Consider the following 19,576-nt stretch of genomic DNA (forward strand, 5'->3'; position numbering starts at 1 on the left):
CAACCCGAACCCGAATTCAATTTAATATATTATATAAATTATATAATATATAATATATATATATAATTTATTAAATTATGTAATATATATAAATTAAGTAAAAGAGTTAGTCTTAATTTTTATTTTTATTTTTTTTTTGGTTAGTCTTCTATTAAGTAAAAGAGTTAGTCTTAATTTTTTTTTTTTATTTTTTTTTGGTTAGTTTTCTACCATTAGATTAGCATCTTTTATGTCTACCCTTAGATCTACCTACAGGTTTCTGAACTCGGGCAATTCGGGCAATTCGGGCAACCCGAGTTCAAAATACAAAGCTTGGGCCGGGCTTAGGCAACAATGTTCGGGTTCATGGTCGGGCTTGGGCGGGCTTGGGCAGTGCCAAATACAATTCGGGTCGGGCTTGGGCAGACCCCCAACCCGACCGAACCCGCCCGAGTTGCACCCCTAGTTTTGGCTTACCCTACTTGGGAAATCATTTTCAAGTACAAGAGATATGCTTCCTCCAAGGACGTAGCTTGGAAGGATCTAAGGGCTGAGGGCTCTATTTTTGTTATTTTGTGTTCAAATGTTTATTTGAGCCTGAGGCTTTATATGTATGGAGCTTATGACTTCCTTTTGTTGTAACCAAGTTAATGTTTTGGAAAGATGTAGTAGGGCATTTATTTTGTTGTTATTAACTGACATTACATGCTATAGATTCAGGATGAACATTTATTAATATATGAGGCATGTAATACCCTTTTGTAATACGAACTCTAATGAATAGAAATAACTTAACTTTATTATATTCTTTCCTCTTATGAGATTAGATTATTTGTAATTTTTTTTTTATTGGGCGTGACAATTTAATCTAATTAATTCGATCTGAATCAACTTTTAATTAAATTTCACCGTAGGCTCTAAAAATGATGCTAATCACAACAACACAGTCAATTTTGGTTTCTGTAGCCTCTACAGCCTTCATTTTCAAATTATAGCAGAAAAGCAAATAGATTTCTCTACAATGGACAGATATAAGTTCGAAATCACATCTAATCACATAATTAGCATGCAAATTCACACCAAGAACATAATCACAAGTATAGTTAACAATTAATAGTATATCATAGAACAAGGTTGTCACAGATTTTGTGAATGTTAAGTCTCCTTTATGTATGGTGAAGCTCGGATGAGACTTGTCTTGAGTTGATGAGAGTTCCTCCAGTTGGAGATGAAGCATGGTGAACTTCTTGGCCTTGTCTATGTTTTATTTCTTGTGTGTGAATGATGGGTGACGAAGATGATTATGAATTTTGAGATTATGAGCTTAGGAAAGTGAACTCGGATCCAAGAATGATGTTAGTAGATGTTAGACCCCAGGTAGGGGTAATTGGTGTTGGTTAACATGCCTCTGTCTGAACTGTGAGAGTGCATGATTGGTGAATTGGAGTAAGTTGTGTAGAGAAAATGGATCCCTGTAACCACTCCCTCTTTACAGGATTAAGGATTGGTTTGGTTTAGTTTGGCCCATTTCGGTTTGATTTGAAACCAGTGGTGTCGATGAGTGGTATTCAAAATTCATTAACACCTAGTTATCTTGGGGAACTATTTTGATTCAAATAAATAGTGATATGGTTAAGTAGTACCTTAGGTGGTATTGGGGGGGACATTGAGCCTTGCTTGTGTATTATGTTTATGAAATCACTCTAATTGGGTTGAAATGTTTGAATGTAGATTGTTGCAAGTGCACTGGTGTTAATGTGTATTATTGATTATCCGTGTTGATGTTCATAATGATTGGGAACTTCCAACTTGTGGGAAGTCCTATGTGTTGTATGGTCTCTCAGATGCACCGTGATTGTTTTTATACATTATTACTACAAATATGTGGAGTAAGTATGTTGTGATGTCACCAGGTGGGTGGAGGTTATGGATGATGGTTGGAATTCACCAGGTAAATGTTGAGAATAACTTGGAAAATGAAAATTTCTTTTCCTTGTATTGTGGCCTAGGATGGTAGGGTTAAATTGAATGCGAAAAATTCAATCTAAGTTGTGTTAATGAGTAGCTTGTTGATAGAGTGGAAATTAATTATGAAGGAGGCATGAGGATGTAATTGGTTTAGTATTCTAAACAATGCTATCCATTTTAGACAAATGTTTATAAGAATTTATGGATGGAGAATATTGCTAAATGCGATGTTCTTAGGTAATATTGTATTGGACCATGCATAGTAGAGTATCATTTGTTTTGAGGTGTTAGTCGGGTTTTTTGTTTTATGGTGGTTTCTTTTACCTTTGAAATTTGGGTTTTGGTCATTCGGTGGTTGCCATGTGTGTTGTTGTTAGCTGGGAGGTTGTTGTTGTTGTCCTTGGGGGTATAAGTAGTTAATGTTGTCCCTTGTCTCTTGGACCTCTATGTGTCTGTAAATTGAAAGAGCATTTGTAATCTCTTCCTTGTTTTAACTTTTACTTTATCTCGAGAATACATCCCAAGTATATTAAGTTAGAGGTTGGAATTCCATCTGTATTGGTTTGCCTTTTGTTTTAGTTTTTTCTTCAATTTCAGGGACGAAATTCTTTAAGGGGGGTAGATTTTAACAACTTGTTTAGGCCGGTGTAGACACCCCATTTTTGACCGTCCTCAAGACTTGGACGTCATCGTTTGAACACCCGATGATCATCCATGCTTGTGTTCGTTTTGAGTTCTCGGAGGTCTCAGCAGCGCCCCTTTGCCTCAAGATCTCTCAACTTGACTGTTTTGTGCTTGGTTGTGGATCAAGCACTTGTGTTTGTGCTTCTTAGGGAAGAGGGTGGCTTGTTGGCCATTCCCTCAAACCACCGGCCAAGGCATGAAGCCATCGGCCAAAAGTGATGACCGGTCGGCACTTTTTTTGGTCGGCCGGCCCTTATGTTGGTCGATCGGCTATTTTTGGTGGCCAAACCCTGTTCATCTGCTTCATGTAGATATTTTGTGCCAGCTGGCACAGTTGGCACGCTTAATTCCCCCCTCCATACACGTGTATAGAGGGATTTGCCCCTTGTTTAGCTTCTCCAAGAAGCTTTGCAAAATTGGTTTTCTATAAAAGGAGAGCCCCCTCTCCCTTTCCAAGGGTTCTAGAAATCTGATATACAAGTTAGATATATCTCTCTCTCTATATCTCCCTCTCTATAGATTTGTGTGTGTATTTGAGCTCAAAAGTGTGTTTTGTTCTTACTATTGCACACAAACACCTAGAGTTACACTATCCTTGGTTGCTGAGGCACTAGAAGGTTGATATTAGAGTTCTTGGGCTATTTTTGATCCAAGAAGGTTGCTGGAGTTGTGTTCTTAAAGTTGTTCTTCAAGGGTGAGTCAACTTGCTTTTGATACCCCATTTTGGCTTAATCTTTTACACATACTTCTATATTGTTTCAAGCTCGACTCTAAACTATAAAAAGTTCTGATTTTGTATGCTTATTATGGCTGCTTAAGGTCACTTTTTGGTTGGGGGTTGTCTACCTCCTCTTAGGCCTTGTTTGGCCTTGTTTTGTGCCTTTACTTTTGAGCTTTGGGATCATCTTATTTTGACCTTCCCACCACTGAAATCCAGAGGATTTTCAATGGTGGAGAAGTGGTTTTGGAGTCTTGTATAGGAGGGGGACAACCCTCTCTCCTTATGTCTCATATGCTTGTGTTGTTGGCTTATAAGAGTAGCATGTTCACTTAGCATGTCTTGGTTCTATTTCAGCACTTTTTGGTGGCTTTTAGGACCTGCCTTAACTCTATTCCATGTTGGTTTGATGGCATCTTGCATGCTTCACATACTTGTAGAGTAATCTTGCATGTTTACATAACATGTATCTTGTGTTTGGACCACTATCCTTGCATGTTTTGGCTCGACTCCAAGGAGTTTTCCCTCATGTTTTACCATGATTAAACTCTGTTCGGTGTTGTCTTGGTTATGCATGCATTGTTTTGTATAGCCTTGGTTCATTCTAGCTTGTAAGCTTTGTGCTTTGAGTCCATTAGCATGCCTTGCTTGTGTTATGTGTTTGATTTGGCATCACTCTTAACATAATTTCAGAGCTAATGGTGTCACCATACTACCATGATTGTCACCCCTCGCTCATGTTTGGGTGTGTAGACACCCCATTTTTAACCGTCCTCAAGACTTGAACGTCATCGTTTGAACACTCGATGATCATCCATGTTTGTGTTCGTTTTGAGTTCTCAGAAGTCTCGGTTGCGCGCCTTGTCTCAAGATCTCTCAACTTGTTTGTTTTATGCTTGGTTGTGGACCAAACACTTGTGTTTTTGGCTTCTGAGGGTAGGAAGTGGCCTGTTAGCCATCACCTCAACCCACCGGCCATGACCTAAAGCCACCGGCCTTGTTTTCTTGCCACTGGCCAAATGTATTGGTCGATCAGCACTGTATTTGGTCGGCCGGCCATTTTCTTGGCCGATCGGCCACTTTTTCTGGTTGAGGCATTTTCTTTGCCTTTTTTAGGCATTGTGCATGCCAGCTGTGCCAACTGGTAAGCACAAACTCTGCCCTACATACACGTGTATGGAGGGATTTCATCCTTACACTTAGCTTCCCTTGGAAGCTTGGAATTGGATTTCCTATAAGAGGAGGGTCTCCCCTCCCTTTCCAGAGGTTGAACAATCTAAGATATTAGAGAGATATCGCTCTCTCTATATATCTCATTCTCTCTCTATATTTGTGTGTAATAGTGTTCTAAAGGGTGTTTTTGTTCATATTTTTGCACTAAGGCACCTAGTGTTACACTTTCCTTTAATTACTGAGGTGCTAAGGACTTGATTTCAGAGTTTTTGAGTTGGTTTTGATCAGGAGGTGTTGGAGTTGGTGTTCTTGAAGTGTTCTTCAAGGGTGAGAAACTACTCTTTTATTTCCCATTTTTGCTTAAGCTTTTAGCAATACTTGCATACTGTTTTAAGCTTAGTGTCCAACTGAAAAAAAGTTCTGTTTTTATATGCTAAATATGTTTGTTTAAGGTTACTTTTGGGTTGGGGGTTATCTACCCCCTCTTAGGCCTTGTTTGGCATTATTTTGTGACCTTCTTTTTTAGCTTTGAACCCTTTTTGTTTTGACCTTCTCACCACTGAAATCCAGAAGATTTTCAGTGGTTTTGAAGTCTTGAATAGGGAAGGGACACCCCCCTCCCTTTGTGTCTCATTTGCTTGCATTGTTGGCTCACCATAATAGCATGTTTGCTTAGCCTATATTGACCTCATTTCAGTGGGTTTTTGGTGTTTTTTTAGCATGCCATGACTTTGTTTTGGGTGGGTTTAGTTGGTTCTTACATGCTTCATATACTTGCTTTGCAATCCCCTCATTTGCCTTAACATGCACCTTGTGTTTCGACCACCATGCTTACATGTTTTGGCTTAACTTTGAGAAGCTTTTAGCTTTGTTTTACCATGCTTGAGGTCTAATTTTGGTTTCTTGGGTCACATATACCATGCTTTGTATAGCCACCATGCAATCTAGCTTGTTAGCTTTGAGTGTTCAAGTCATTAGCATGCTTTATTTCGACCATTTCAGTGATTTGGCATCACTTGTCATGTTATTTCAGTCCATATAGTATGCTCCTATGCTTGCACTTGTGACTCCTTTAATGTTTTAAAGAGTTGGTATGTTGTGCCTCATGAATGTGTCATTGTATATGCCATCATGTTTAGGCCTTTGGGATGCCATCTAAGTGGGTTTTTGGGCTCATTTTGACATGCCATAACTCTATTTTTATTGGCTTAAAACATGTTATGTTTGGTTGTCTTAGGTGTAGTGTAATACCTCTTTGGTAGCCTTACATGCCTCATGTTCTTGCCCCTTTGTCTTAGTTTGTTTTGGCTTTGGTCATTGCATGTTTTAGGCTTACTTTGCCATGCTTTAGGACTGTTTTGGGTCATGCTTGCCATATGCCCTTTGTTTTGTGTAGCTTTGGCTCAAGTCCCTTCACTAGCCTTAAGCTTTAGGCCTCCTTGCATGCTACATTTGTTTTGTTTGTTTGATTTGGCATCACTCCTCACATGATTTCAGAGCTTAATGCATTGCCATATTCTCATGTTTATCACATCTTGCTCATGCTTGAAGATTGTGCATTGTTGCCTAAGTGTTGGACCATTTGCATGTGCATGTTTGTTTTGCATTTCCATGCTCCCAATTCATGACTTTGGCCATTGTTTTGGCATGGCTGAGGTCTGCCCATTTCAGCTTAAGTCCATTGAGCATGTTTGTTTTCATGATATTTGCATGCTTGTATTGTATCATGTTTGCATGTTTGGTATATCGCACGATATTTAGCTAATTGCATTACATAACATTGTTGCATACTTGGCGTGCCCATGTTACATTAGCTTAACTTGCATGCTTAGGTTGCATTGCATTTGGCATGCTTGCTACCTTAGTCTTGTGTGCATACTTGAGTCCTATTGCATTTGGCATGCTTAGGTTGCATAACATTACTTTTCCATGTTGCATTGTATTTGGCAAACATGCATTGCATTGTGTTTGGTTTGGGGTGTCAAACCAAACACAAGGAGCGAGGAACGTTCGTACTTGAAGTGACGAAACGTCCCTCAATCCTCGGTCGCCGACACTCTTGATCCGACATGATAGAATTCTAGGCATTCATGCTTTTTGTTGCGTTCATTCCACATTAATTCGCACACTTGGCTCCTTTGGCCATCACGCATTGAAATGCGTGATTGATGGCCCGAGGGTCGAGAAGCATACTCCTTCGAGTCTCAAACATGATAAGGAGGGTGGTCGTGCACACATTGTCTCGTAAATGCCCTGCCATGCACTGTCTGTCCTCTGCTGCAGCAAAAACAGAATTCTGCATGAAGATATGGCCGGTCGGCCATCTTCAGTGCCGGCCGACTACCAAAATCTGGCCGAGAGCCTTACAAATGGTCGATAACCATTTTCCAATAGCCAGTGGTCCTATCTCTTGGCCGGTGACATCTCACAGTGCTTGGGGAGTGGTTCAAAAACATCCTTGGGACTTGTGCAGTTTTCAGAGGAGCAAAATAGTGCAAGCAGAGGCAACATGTGGCATGGCAACAGGTTTCCGAGCGAGGCGATTGAGCATGCATCATTCAATCATTCCGAGTTGGAGCTGCAGCGGCCTTCTTTTTGTAATTAATTTGTTAATTAATTAAGAGTTTGTAATAATTAATTAGCTAGGATAGTTGATTTATTATTCAGTTTGTATTATTTATTCGGACCCTCCGTCTAGAAGGCGAATTTGTAATAAATGTGCGTGCGTATGTGAATGCCTTCCAACCCCACGTCTTTCTCCCTTTTACTTACCTGCTTTTGATGGTTAGTTTTAGGTCATGTTTCAATTAGCGTACTTATGTTAGCATGTTTGCATACATTCATTCGTATTGCACGCACGAGCTCGGCGCAGCATACTAATTTCATAGTATTTCAATTCTAACTTGAATACGTGTATCGAGTTGTCGCATTTCACATGCCATTCTTAGATTAGCCGAGCCTATTCTAGTTGTATTTTGCATGTGTTGCATTAGCCATCTTAACATGAACTAGGATCATGCACGATTTCTAACTAGTTTCTTGTTTTGGCTCGGAGTACTAGGTAAGTGCTTATGCTTTAGCATCTTACATGAGTGTGAGTGTTACCACGATAGCATGCTTGCCATGAAGCTAACTACTTATGTGATATAACTGCCTGAATGCCTGTGGGTGGAGCTTAGATTACTTGAATTAGAACAATTCATTGAAATACGAGTTTTAAGCCCACTTGATTGTGGCAAAATCATGTTTTCTAAGCCCACTCGAGAGTGGCAAATCCACGTCTGAGCCTACTTGCGAGTAGCACCTTCAAACTGCTTTAAAAAACAAACATGAGATGTTTTGTTCGAACTTAGGCTATCTAGTCTATACTTGTATGTTGTGCGCATCACATAGTAATTCTAGGCTAATACACCGGAATAAGAACACATGTGTTTTCAAAACAAAATATCATGTTTAGTACAGGCCGATCTTTGATTGGGCGAGCGGGGGTGCTCATAGATGACCTTCCCCAATCGTACCCAAGTTCCCGAGCCGAGGCAACTTTGGTGATGACGGACACGTGGCCTTAGGCAACGAGTCAGGGTTTCCTAAATTCTCCCAAAATAAATATTTAGGTGGCGACTCTGTATCTGGCAAAGCAGTCCATGTTTGGCACTTCTTTCTTAAAAATCAGTTTTCCAAAACGATTTGCCGGATTTGGACTCTTTGGTGATTTATCAATCTCACATCGCACATTGCGAGATCTGATTAAGAATCGTGACATAATGAGTCCGAACTGTAGCATGAGGCCCTCGGGGCGCGTCTATAGGGTGTTGTGACCTTATGCCTTAACTCTTGGACCATTACATATGCATGCTCATTGTGCATTTCATTCTATCACTTCATCACCTTAGCTACTGTTTTGGGCATGGCTGAGGTCTGTCCATTTTGGTTTAAGTCCATCATTTGCATGTTGTTGCATGCTAGTATGTTGCATGCTTGTTGCATGCTTATCCCTTTATCATGTTGTCACATGCTTGTCTCATTTTGTATGTTGTTGCATACTTGTCCACCTTTGCATGCCTTGCATGCTTGAATGTTCATGTTGCATCTTGCATACTTGTTTAGGTTACATTGCATTTGGCATGCTTGTCACCATTAGCCTTGTATGGCATTGTCATTAATATGCTTATGTTGCATTGGATTTGCGTCATGCTTGGGTTGCTTGCATGCTTAGGTTGCATAGCATTGTGTGTGCATCCCTTGTCTCTTGATCAAGTATGATAGAGGTTGGGGCCCCCTTATGTGTTTTTGTGCATTTCATTTGATATTGAAATCGCACACTTGGCTCTTTTGGCCATCATGCATTGAAATGCGTAATTGATGGCCCGAGGGTCAAGGACTACACTCCCTTGAGTTCATAACATGATAAAGAGGGTGGTTGTACAAACATTGTCTTGAAAAATGCATTGCCATGCTCTGTTTGTCCTTTGCTGCAGCAGGAGCATTCTGTAGGAATAGATGGTCGGTCGACCATATTCAGTGTCGATCGGCTAAATTTGTCTGGCCGAGAGCCCCATTATTGGTCGATGAACAGTTACCCTTGGTTGATGGCCTTTCCACTTGGTCGATGACCTCTCACAGCACCCAGAAGGTGATTAAGAAGCATCCTTGAGACTTGCACAGTTTTCAAAGGTGCAGAGCAGTGTAAACAGAGGCAGCATGAACATGACGATAGATTTTCGAGCGGAGCCAAGCATACATGCATTTGTCTCTCTTCCCGAGGCCTCTTTACCGCTTTAGCAGCTTAATTAATTTGTTTAATTAGTTAAGTGTTGTGTAATAATTAACTAGCTAGTTAGTTAGTTAATTAGTCAATTTGTATTATTCTTTCAAACCATCCGTCGAGAGGGTGAACTTTGTAATAAGTGCGTGTGAGTGTGTGAATGTCTTCCAACCCCACGTCTTTCTCCCTTCTACTTACCTGCTTTCAGTGGTTAGTTTTAGGTCATGTTTCGATTAGCATTCCTATGCTCGCATGTTTGCATCATTTATTTATATTGCATGCACCGGGCTCGGCGCATCATACTAACTGCATAGTATTTCAATTCCAAGTTGAATACATGATTGTCAAGTTGCATTCCATATGCCATTTTAGAATAGCCGAGCCTATTTCTAGTTGCTTTTTGCACGTGTTGCATTAGTCATCTTAACATAGCTAGGATCATGCATGATTTCTAACTAGCTATTGTTTTGGCTCGGAGTACTAGGTAAGTGTTTACGCTTTAGCATACTGCATGTGTGTTAATGTTGCCATAACAGCATGCTTGCCATGAGGCTATTTGCTTACGTGATTAACTGCCTGAATGCCTGTGGGTGAAGGTTAGATTACTTGAATTGGAACAATTCATTGAAATGCGAGTTTTAAGCCCACTTGAGAGTGGCAAAATCATGTTTTCTAAGCCCACTCGAGGGTGGCAAAATTCACGTCTTAGCCTACTTGCGAGTAGCACCTTCAAACCATTTTCAAACAAACATGAGATGCTTTGTTCCAACTTAGGCGATCTAGTCTATAATTGTGTATTGTGGGCATCACATAGTAAATCTAGGCTAATAACCGGAATAAGAACACATATGTTTTCAAAACAAAATATCATACTTAGTACAGGCCGATCTTTGATCGGGCGAGCGGGGGTGCTCATAGATGACCTTCCCCAATCGTACCCAAGTTCCCGAGCCGAGGCAACTTTGGTGATAATGGACACGTGGCCTTAGGCAACGAGTCAGGGTTTCCTAAATTTTTCCAAAATAAATATTTAGGTGGCGACTCTGTATCTGGCAAAGCAGTCCATGTTTGGCACTTCTTTCTTAAAAATCAGTTTTCCAAAATGATTTTCCAGATTTGGAGTCTTTGGTGATTTATCAATCTCACATCGCATATTGTGAGATCAGTAGCAAAGCCCAAGGGCGCGTCTACAGCCGGCCACTTGAGCAAAGACCTTGTCGTTCAACCATAGAATCATGGTTCCCAACAGTTAGGTGTTTTGCAGGTGGGACCGCTCAAGCGGTGAAGTTATCGCTTGAGCGGTGAATTCATGCTCCTTGTATGTTCATTGTATCTCTGCAAAACTTTTGGGAGTTTGTTTTCTTCGCTCGAGCGTAGGTTTCTATGCTTGAACGGTAACATTTTTTGTTTTTGGCCGCTCAAGCGACACTTCTTGTGCTCGAGCGGTTTGTTCGGGATCAGCTAATATAAAAATCTCTTTTTGTTCATTTTCTCTCTCTCTCTCTCTCCTTCTCCTTTTCCACCATTATTGAGGGTTTCAAGCTTCCAAGTTCGATTTTCATCTCCTTCCTCTCATTTTTCATCTCATGTTCCTTTTATCAAAACAAAGACACGCTGACTGCTTTCTATCCATCCAAGCAGATCACAATTTCACAAAAGTTGAAATTTTAGGTTTCTCTCTCTTCTTACTTAAGGTAGGGATTTCCACATTTCTCTTCAATATTATCTTGTGGATAGATGGGAGGTACTTTCTATTGTATAAAACCCTCATTTTGAAGAGATTTTCAAAATAGCATGTAAAAGAAGTTAGGGTTTTTAAATTTTGGAAGTTGAATAGATGATTAAGTGGAATATGGAATATTTGGGTTATGGGATTAAGATTTTGTGTGGAATAGTAAAAAGCCCTAATTTATACTTAACCCTAGTTGTAGAACTTATTTTGGAAGCGAAGAAGGTCTAAACTGACATTAGATTCATGAAATTAAGTTTATGTTTTGTTGAGATGAGATGAGTATAAATAATGGCCATTAATGGTTGGAAAATAGATGCTAGATTTATTTATTTTGATGATTTATTTAATTATGTTTTAATTTATTTGAACGAGAAAAATAGAATCTAAAATTTATTTTGATGATTTATTTAATTATATTTTAATTTATTTGAAAAAGAAAAATAGAATCCAAAATTTATTTTGGTGATTTATTTAATTATGTTTTAATAGAATCCAAAATTTATTTTTGATGATTTATTTAATTATGTTTTAATAGAATCCAAAATTTACTTTGATTATTTATTTAATTATGTTTTAATTTATTTGAAATAGAAAAATAGAATCAAAATTTATTTTGTCCCATTATTTCTCACCTAAACTTTTATCCTAAATGTTGTTAGAATGTATTTAATATTTGATTAAATCAGGAGTTCAAATAGCCTAAAACAAAAGGTTCAAACAGCCCAGCACAGCAGCATGCCAAAAGGTTCAAGTGGAAGATATTCAAATTAGTAATGATGGAGTGGAAGATATTCAAATTAGTAATAATGGAGTACAACGGCTATAAACGGCTATAAATTCAAATGAATACAACGGCTATAAATGGCTATAAGTTTTATTATATATACCAAAGCCTCTAATGTAAACAAGTTACAAAAAACAAAACAAAAAAAAAAAAAAACAGAAAACATTCCTTGATCAAAAATCATTCTCATCTATTCTCTGAAAAATTCTCTGAGACGTGTTCTTCAATTTTTGTTTATATCCTCTCTCAGAAATTATACACTAAGCCTTATAGCATTAAGCTCATCTTTCTTGTCTGAGGTTTACAGAAAATTCAGAGTTTCATTTTTATATCTATCTTTGAGAGATAATTCTTGTAACTTTCTATGAAAGCAAAAACACATTCTTTTCAATCTTGTAAGAATGTAGTACACTCAGTGTTCTTGACTTAGAAAGTCCGTGTAAAACCTATGGAGGATCGCTACATCTATAAAAAGATTGCTAACACCCTGTGAAGCTAGAGTATAGTGGAAAATCTCAAGTTAAGCTTGAGGAGTGAACGTAGGCCGAGTTGAAGCCAAACTACTGTAAATTTGTTTGTCTCTCTCTTCCTTATCTCTTTATTTTATTTAAATTGCCATAATTATATTTCACATTTTCACTGTGCTAAAATCATTAACTGACATAGTTGTTAAAACACTTGTTTTAATTATTTTTATTTCATTAACTATATTTATATATTATGCTAGTCATAATTTTTATTAGGGTATTATTATTTTTATTTGTAAAAACTTAATTCACCCCCCTCTTAGGTTATCTTTTAGATAACAATTGGTATCAGAGCCTGGGGCTCTTGTTTAGATTTAACAAACTTGAGAGTTTGATCCATAGCAACCATGTATTCTACTTACTCTACTGTAGGACAAGCTAGCAATAGGTCACCTCTCTTTGATGGTAGTAATTACATTCATTGGAAAGAAAAAATGACTTTATATCTTCAAGCTACCAATTATGCTTTGTGGCTCATTATCACTAAATGTCCTAAAATCCCTACCAAGGTAGTAGACCATATCAATGTGCCTAAACTTGAGGATGAATTTGATGAGCGTGATTATAAACTCCTTCAAGCTAATGCTAAAGCCAAGCTTATTCTTGTGTGTGGACTAGATGCAAATGAGTACAATAGAATTTCTGGGTGTATTACTACTAAACAGATTTTGGATAAACTTGAAATCACCTATGAAGGAACTAGCCAAATAAAAGAGTCTCGGATTGACAAGCTTATTCATGATTAAGAACTCTTTACTATGAAATCATTTGAATCTATTTCTAAGATATTTTATAAATTTACCAATATTATTAATGCTCTAAAATCTCTTGGTAAACCTTATACTAATTGTGAGCTTGTAAGAAAAATACTTAGGTCTTTACCAAATGAATGGGAAGCTAAGGTTACAGCTATCCAAGAAGTAAAAGACCTAACAAAATTAAGCATTGAAGAACTCCTAGGCTCACTCATGGCTCATGAACTTTCAATGATGGATGTCAGCAAAAAGGAAGCCATTTGGGGAGAAAATGATGGAGTATCCAACCTGTGTCTCAAGGCTCTTGGAGAAAAAGAATCCACTTAAGATGAGGTAATTTCTAATTATGTAGAACTTGAAAGTGCTTTCAATGAATTACATGACATATTTAGAAATGTTTGTGTTAAGAATTATAAATTAAAGAAATTAGTTACTTCTCTTTCAAATGATATGGGTATTTTAAAAATGAAAAATCCTACTTTGAAAAATGACTTTACGTCTATTGCCAATGAGAAAAACATTTTGAAAAACAATGTTGAGGATTTAAACAAAACTCTTGAAAATTTTGTAAAAGGAAAAGAAAACCTCAACAAGCTTCTTGAAAATAAAAGATATGTTTTTGACAAAGTAGGCATTAGTTTTGATCCTCCTAAACCTTTTATGAGATTAAATGTTCTTGAGACTGATCCCCATGGACACAAGAAAGTATGGGTACCAAGAAAGAAATCAAGATATTTTGTAGGTGGAATCTCAAAGAACACCAAGGACTTCGAGAGGAAATGCACAACAAGAGTGTTCAATCTAAAGAGCAAAATCAGCCCCTACAAGAAGAAGAATGATGAAATGAAAATCACCAAGATGAACAATAAAGGAAATGTTTGGGAAAGATTCCAAAGAGGTAAATGAAGGTATAACTCCTAACACACCTTTAAGCTTAAAGTTTTATATTCTTTAAGGTGTGATTTGTGTACAATAGGTTGTGTCTAATCATTGCTTCCATGTAACCTAATTGTACTAAGTTTGCTAAGTCATGTTCTACTAGTTTCTTTCAAACATTCATTAACTCAAAAATGAGAATTATATTATTTTGATAAATGCTTATTAGAATATGAATGATTCATGTATTCATTAACATTTTATATCATGTCATCCATTGCTATGGAAAAAAAGATAAGAAGTAATAAAAAAAAAATTGTGAGCATACTTTTCACATCGTATATATGACTTCATATTAATATGTTAATTCCTTTTTGAGTCATATCTTTGTAGAATCAATTTTGATGTCATAGCATGTTTTTGAGATGTATACTATCTGTCGTGACCCGAACCCGCCCCTATGGGTTAAGGACATAACCGGCCAGTAATCAAGGGATTACCTACGGCCTCAAACCAAACAAGACATAACTCATCAGAGTAAACGGGCCAAACGGAAGCAAATTTGAAATTTTTGTCCATAGAGCTGTGCTTACATGGCACATCATAACAATCCATATATATACCTACTAATTACTCACATCAAATGGATAATAACACAGAGTTCTGTACATACACAAGATCATTCAAGTCTAAGTCAGTCAAACCCAAGATTTATATACAAAAGTAATCCGATGTTTTCGCCAATATAACAAAACTATATCAAAAGAACAAAAGAGGCGAAGACAAGTCTCATGCGTGAGACATTTGGGCTGACTCTTCAAAACCTTGACTGTTTCTCACATATTTCACCGAGGCTGGGTTTGGACGTCCCTTGGCTCACCTACATAGACATGAATGAGCGTGAGCAAAAGCCCAGTGAATAATATCAAATAAGGAAGATACATGAACAATCTTTGAAACAATTACATCAGACGGCCTTGGGCCCAATTCATGTTCCTGTTTAATGTATCAATCGACTAAAGTTCTAAATGTATCAAACGGCCTCGGGCCCAATTAACTCATACCTGACAGCGTTTGGCCCATCCATTCATGTCTAACGCCCTTTTTGGCCCAATCATTCGTATCCGACGGCCTTTGGCCCAATCGTTTAGATCCGACGGCCTTCGGCCTAATCGTTCATATCCGACGGCCTTTGGCCCACTCGTTCACACCAAATTATCATTCATGTCAAACGGCCTTTGGCCCAATCATTCATATGTCAGTCTATCATTCATGTCAGACTATCATTCATGTCAGACGGTCTTTGGCCCAATCATTCATATGTCAAACTATCATTCTTGTCAAACAGCCTTCGGCCCAGTCAATTGTATCCAACGGCCTTTGGCACAATTGTATGGCATAACAAATATTTGTCACCAATTCAATGTAACAAACTTACAAGACTTATATGAAAGTAAGCAATTGGACAAATAACATACTTCAGATATTTTTATTAAGATATTACTCACAGTGATCTACCGGTGGATTTGCCCTCGTGCTTGACCCTACACATTTCATGAACATAATAGGTCACAAACGATTCATTCCGTTCTTAATTCATATATTCCTCTTAGGCTTCGTTCTTATCCTTTTAACTCATTTACAATGCTTAATGCATGCCTAAAAGCGCTTAGAGATGGAAGAGAACGGAAAATGAAACTCAATTCAACTTTACAAAATTTCAAAAACAGGGTTCCCTGCTCGAGCGTAGGTTTCCCCGCTCAAGCGGACCCTCTTTGGTATGCAAAAGTACTAGTTGCCTCATTTTTATGCTCGAGTGTGAATTCGGACGCTCGAACTGAAGGTCACACTACATGGCTCCCCACTCGAGTAGACATCAATGTCTGCAAAAATATTGGGAGCTCACATTTCACGCTCGAGCGGCGGTTCCCCCGCTTGAGCGGACATCATGAATTCTGGGTTTTCCAGAACTGTTCTTGAGGCTCAAATTCGACATTCAAAGGCTTTAAAGCTCGAATTAAGGTGCCAAAAATAGGGAAACACATTATATATCATGAGTATACAAGCAATACAAGGTCAATTGCTCAAAATCATAATCCAATCCTCAATTCATCACAACAAAACACATAGCTTCAAAATTCAATTTCAATATACATATACCCATACTCCATGAACTCCTTGAATTATACATGCATGCTTATTTTTTACTCCAACTCCATTTTAAATGACACTAATGGAGTCTATAATCAAGAAACTCAACAAAACCATCCTTGCATGTATGCTTCAATGCTTAATTTTTCTTAATCAACATATCACATGCTAGTTTATGCAATTTCATGGCAATTCATGGTGATTCATAGCAATTTCATGCATGCATGTGCATTCTAACTTCATATTCAACTCAATCTTTGCCATGAGCTGCAATAGCACTTGAATTCACAAAATCGCACCATGAATTCATGCTCAATTACTCACTTAGAGGTTCAAATCTTCCAATTTATAGCCAATTCTTGAGTTAATCTTCAAGATTTCCAAGCTTCAAGATCAAAGCTTCAATCCTTCCACCCTCTCTCTCTAACCGACCCTCACTCTCTCTCTTGAGAGTGATTTTTCAGCCTTGAGCTCAAAACAAGTGATTATAAGTGTATTAGAGACCCTTTTATGGTCCCTCTTAATCAAATTCCCTTAACACTAATTAATTGAGCACTATTTTCATTAATTTAATCTATTTAATTTGATCCGAATCAATTTTCAATTAAATTTCACCGTAGGCTCTAAAAATTATGCCAATCACAATGCCGTAGTCAATTTCGGTTTCTGTAGCTGATAGGGCCTTCAATTTAAATTCTAAAGCAGATAATCAAACAGATTTTCCTACAGTGAACAGATAGAAATTCAAAACCACATATATTCATACAAATGGCACTCAAAATCATATCAAACACATAATCACATTCATAATTAAGATTAATTAGCATAATACGGAGCAGGGTTATCACACTATCTATATTTGAATTCTACATTTGTGATCGCAAGAATATGCTCAATATGAAAATTTCATGCTTATATGCTTCACATTGGAATATTTGAATGAGTTATGAAATTTCTTGATTATGATCCATCAACAATGTCTAAATGAAAAGAAGTATCATACGTTTGTAGAGACATTGCATCTATCTTATTGAATATCTTTTTAATATGGATTATATTGGCATACATTTCATGAAATGCTTTTGATTGATAAATTGTTGAATTAATTGTTTATAACATTCATGTTGTGTTCCACATTAAGTAAAATGTTTTATCACACTTGAGTATGAGGATTGAATTGATGAAAATGCCTCTTGATAATGTTATGTGATTAAATGAGATTGTTGCATCATTTTTTAATAAAACAAAGAGCATAACACTATTTTCTTATGCATATTATGCTATGTGCTACAACTTGAAAATTCTAAAAAATAGCATTCCAAACTCTTGTTTGATCATTGAATTATTTTTCACCTTTTGAGCTTGTAATAAGAAGTGATTTATGCTGTATTTTTATTGAGTAATAGTGATTGTTCTATGAATGCTATATTTACACAAAATCATATTTGAAAAGGGTAACACCAACTTAGGGAGAGAAACCATTTTTCTAACATACTTGTTAAACCCTTTTGAGATGAACTCCTTATGAAAGAAAATTGAAGATTGAAAAGCTTCTAACTCATGAACCAAAGATATGCCTCCTACACTCTCTTAAGCTTTTGAGGTAAAAATTCTATCTTATATCCTTTGAGCTAATACTGTTATTACTTTGATATGAAAAAGATTGATTATGCTTCATATGATTTGCAATGTTTACTCTTTGATGATGCTCTTGCCTAAGAATCATGCCTATGCTTAAATGTGTGCTATATATTGAAATTCATGATTTTTCTTAGCATATGGATTGCTATACCTTGAACATGCTTCATTTATTGGAATTACATTAGCGCCATGAGATTATATTCAGTTTAACCTATTATGAGCAATATTTGGTATTCTACATAATTGTTGAGCTATGATTGTTAAATATTCTAGATTGCATATTGGTATCCTTGGTAGATTGCATGTTGGTATCATTTTGGCATCCTTGTTGGTAATATTTGGGATCCTATTTCATATTATTGAGGAGAACATTTCAGTTATGAGTTTTCATTTATCATATCTCCTATTGATTTTATCAAATGAAACAAGGGGAAGAATTTAAACTAGATTATTTTTTTAAAAAAAATCCCCTCAGATTCTATTCTACTTTTGATATCACACTTATGAGCTTGCACCTCACATATTTTTTTAACTATCTTGTATAAAATATGTATGCTCTTGCTAGAAATTGATTGTTAGATCATGCTCAAATCGATTGTTAGATCATACTCAATTGCTTCACATATACTTTTAACAATTTGGTATCTCCTTGGCTCTTGCTTGAAAATAGATTCAAATAACATAAATTCTTCATAATGGATAAGTTCATTGATTCATTGTTGCCATATTATCTTGCTACAACAACATGTGTGTCTCATTTTTAACCTTTGGAACTTCTCCTTATTGCACCCATGGCATTTACCTAAACTTGATGCTACATTGTGATAATACTAGTGCCATCAATTTAAGCAAAAATTCGGTTCAACACTCATGAACAAAACATATTGAAATTTGACATCATTTTTTAAGAGATCATGTTAAAAAATGGGATATTGTACTTGAATTTGTAAACACCGACAAGCAATTGGCGGATATTTTCACAAAACCCCTAAGCGAGGATTACTTCAATTTTATTCGTGGGGAGCTTGGAATGTCGATTTTTACTTAAAAAGTTTTATTATGACTGAAACTTGAATTTTTGTTAAAACAATATATGTGTATTGCTACATTAATATGGAAACATTTATATCAGTTGCATGCTCTCAAGTCCTTCATACATTTATTCTCCTTAATAGTTTGCTATTCTTAACTGTGTAATTTTTCTTTGGATTTTGTATATTGAGGTAAAATTAACTTTGCATACATTGATTTTTTTTTAAACTCTCATGGTATTTTTTTTCATTACCATTCCAGCAACACCAACGTCCCATTAAGTTTAATTTCTGCTGGTATTATTTTATTTTAATTTAATTTATTTATTTTATTTTGCTATTAGGCTTAATTTCTTTTTTTTTATTTTTTTTCTCATTATTATTTTTTGTTTGGGCTTAATTTTCTTTTCTTTTTTTTTTTGCTTTTTAATTTCATTTTTCAGTACTTAAACATAAAAACAAAAATAAATCAAAATACAAATATTTACATTAAAAAAAAAAACGCTCTTCAATTTTTTTACGACCATACGCCGATCAAAATAAACATATTCCCAAAAAAAAAGAGAAAACAAAAAAAAAAGAGGGATCTTTTTCTTCTTTCTTCTCTGATGACGGGCATGCGTTGACTTCACTTACTCGGCTCTACCGCCAAGCTCTTCCTCTTTTTGTCATCGACCCTTGAAGGCCTTGCCTCAGTGCTTACAGGACCACCGAAAGGGTTGACTCCCTGTTGGTTTTTAAAAGCAAAGTACGAAGGTGCTCCAAATCGGGCCATAACGGTGGCTTTCTGTT

The 19,576-nt window shown here is 36.7% G+C and overlaps 1 protein-coding gene across 1 annotated transcript; it reads left to right on the forward strand.

The window, feature by feature from the left end:
- Positions 1 to 12,677: 12,677 nt before the first annotated feature.
- LOC145821828 (uncharacterized) lies at positions 12,678 to 13,076 on the forward strand. Its single transcript, XM_082918399.1, has one exon. The coding sequence runs from the start codon at positions 12,678 to 12,680 to the stop codon at positions 13,074 to 13,076; it is 399 nt and encodes a 132-aa protein (XP_082774525.1).
- The last annotated feature ends 6,500 nt before the right edge of the window (positions 13,077 to 19,576 follow it).

The sequence above is a fragment of the Camellia sinensis genome, chromosome 3 (genome assembly GCF_055761805.1).
Source record: "Camellia sinensis isolate YWXY chromosome 3, ASM5576180v1, whole genome shotgun sequence".
Classification (NCBI taxonomy): Eukaryota; Viridiplantae; Streptophyta; class Magnoliopsida; order Ericales; family Theaceae; genus Camellia; species Camellia sinensis.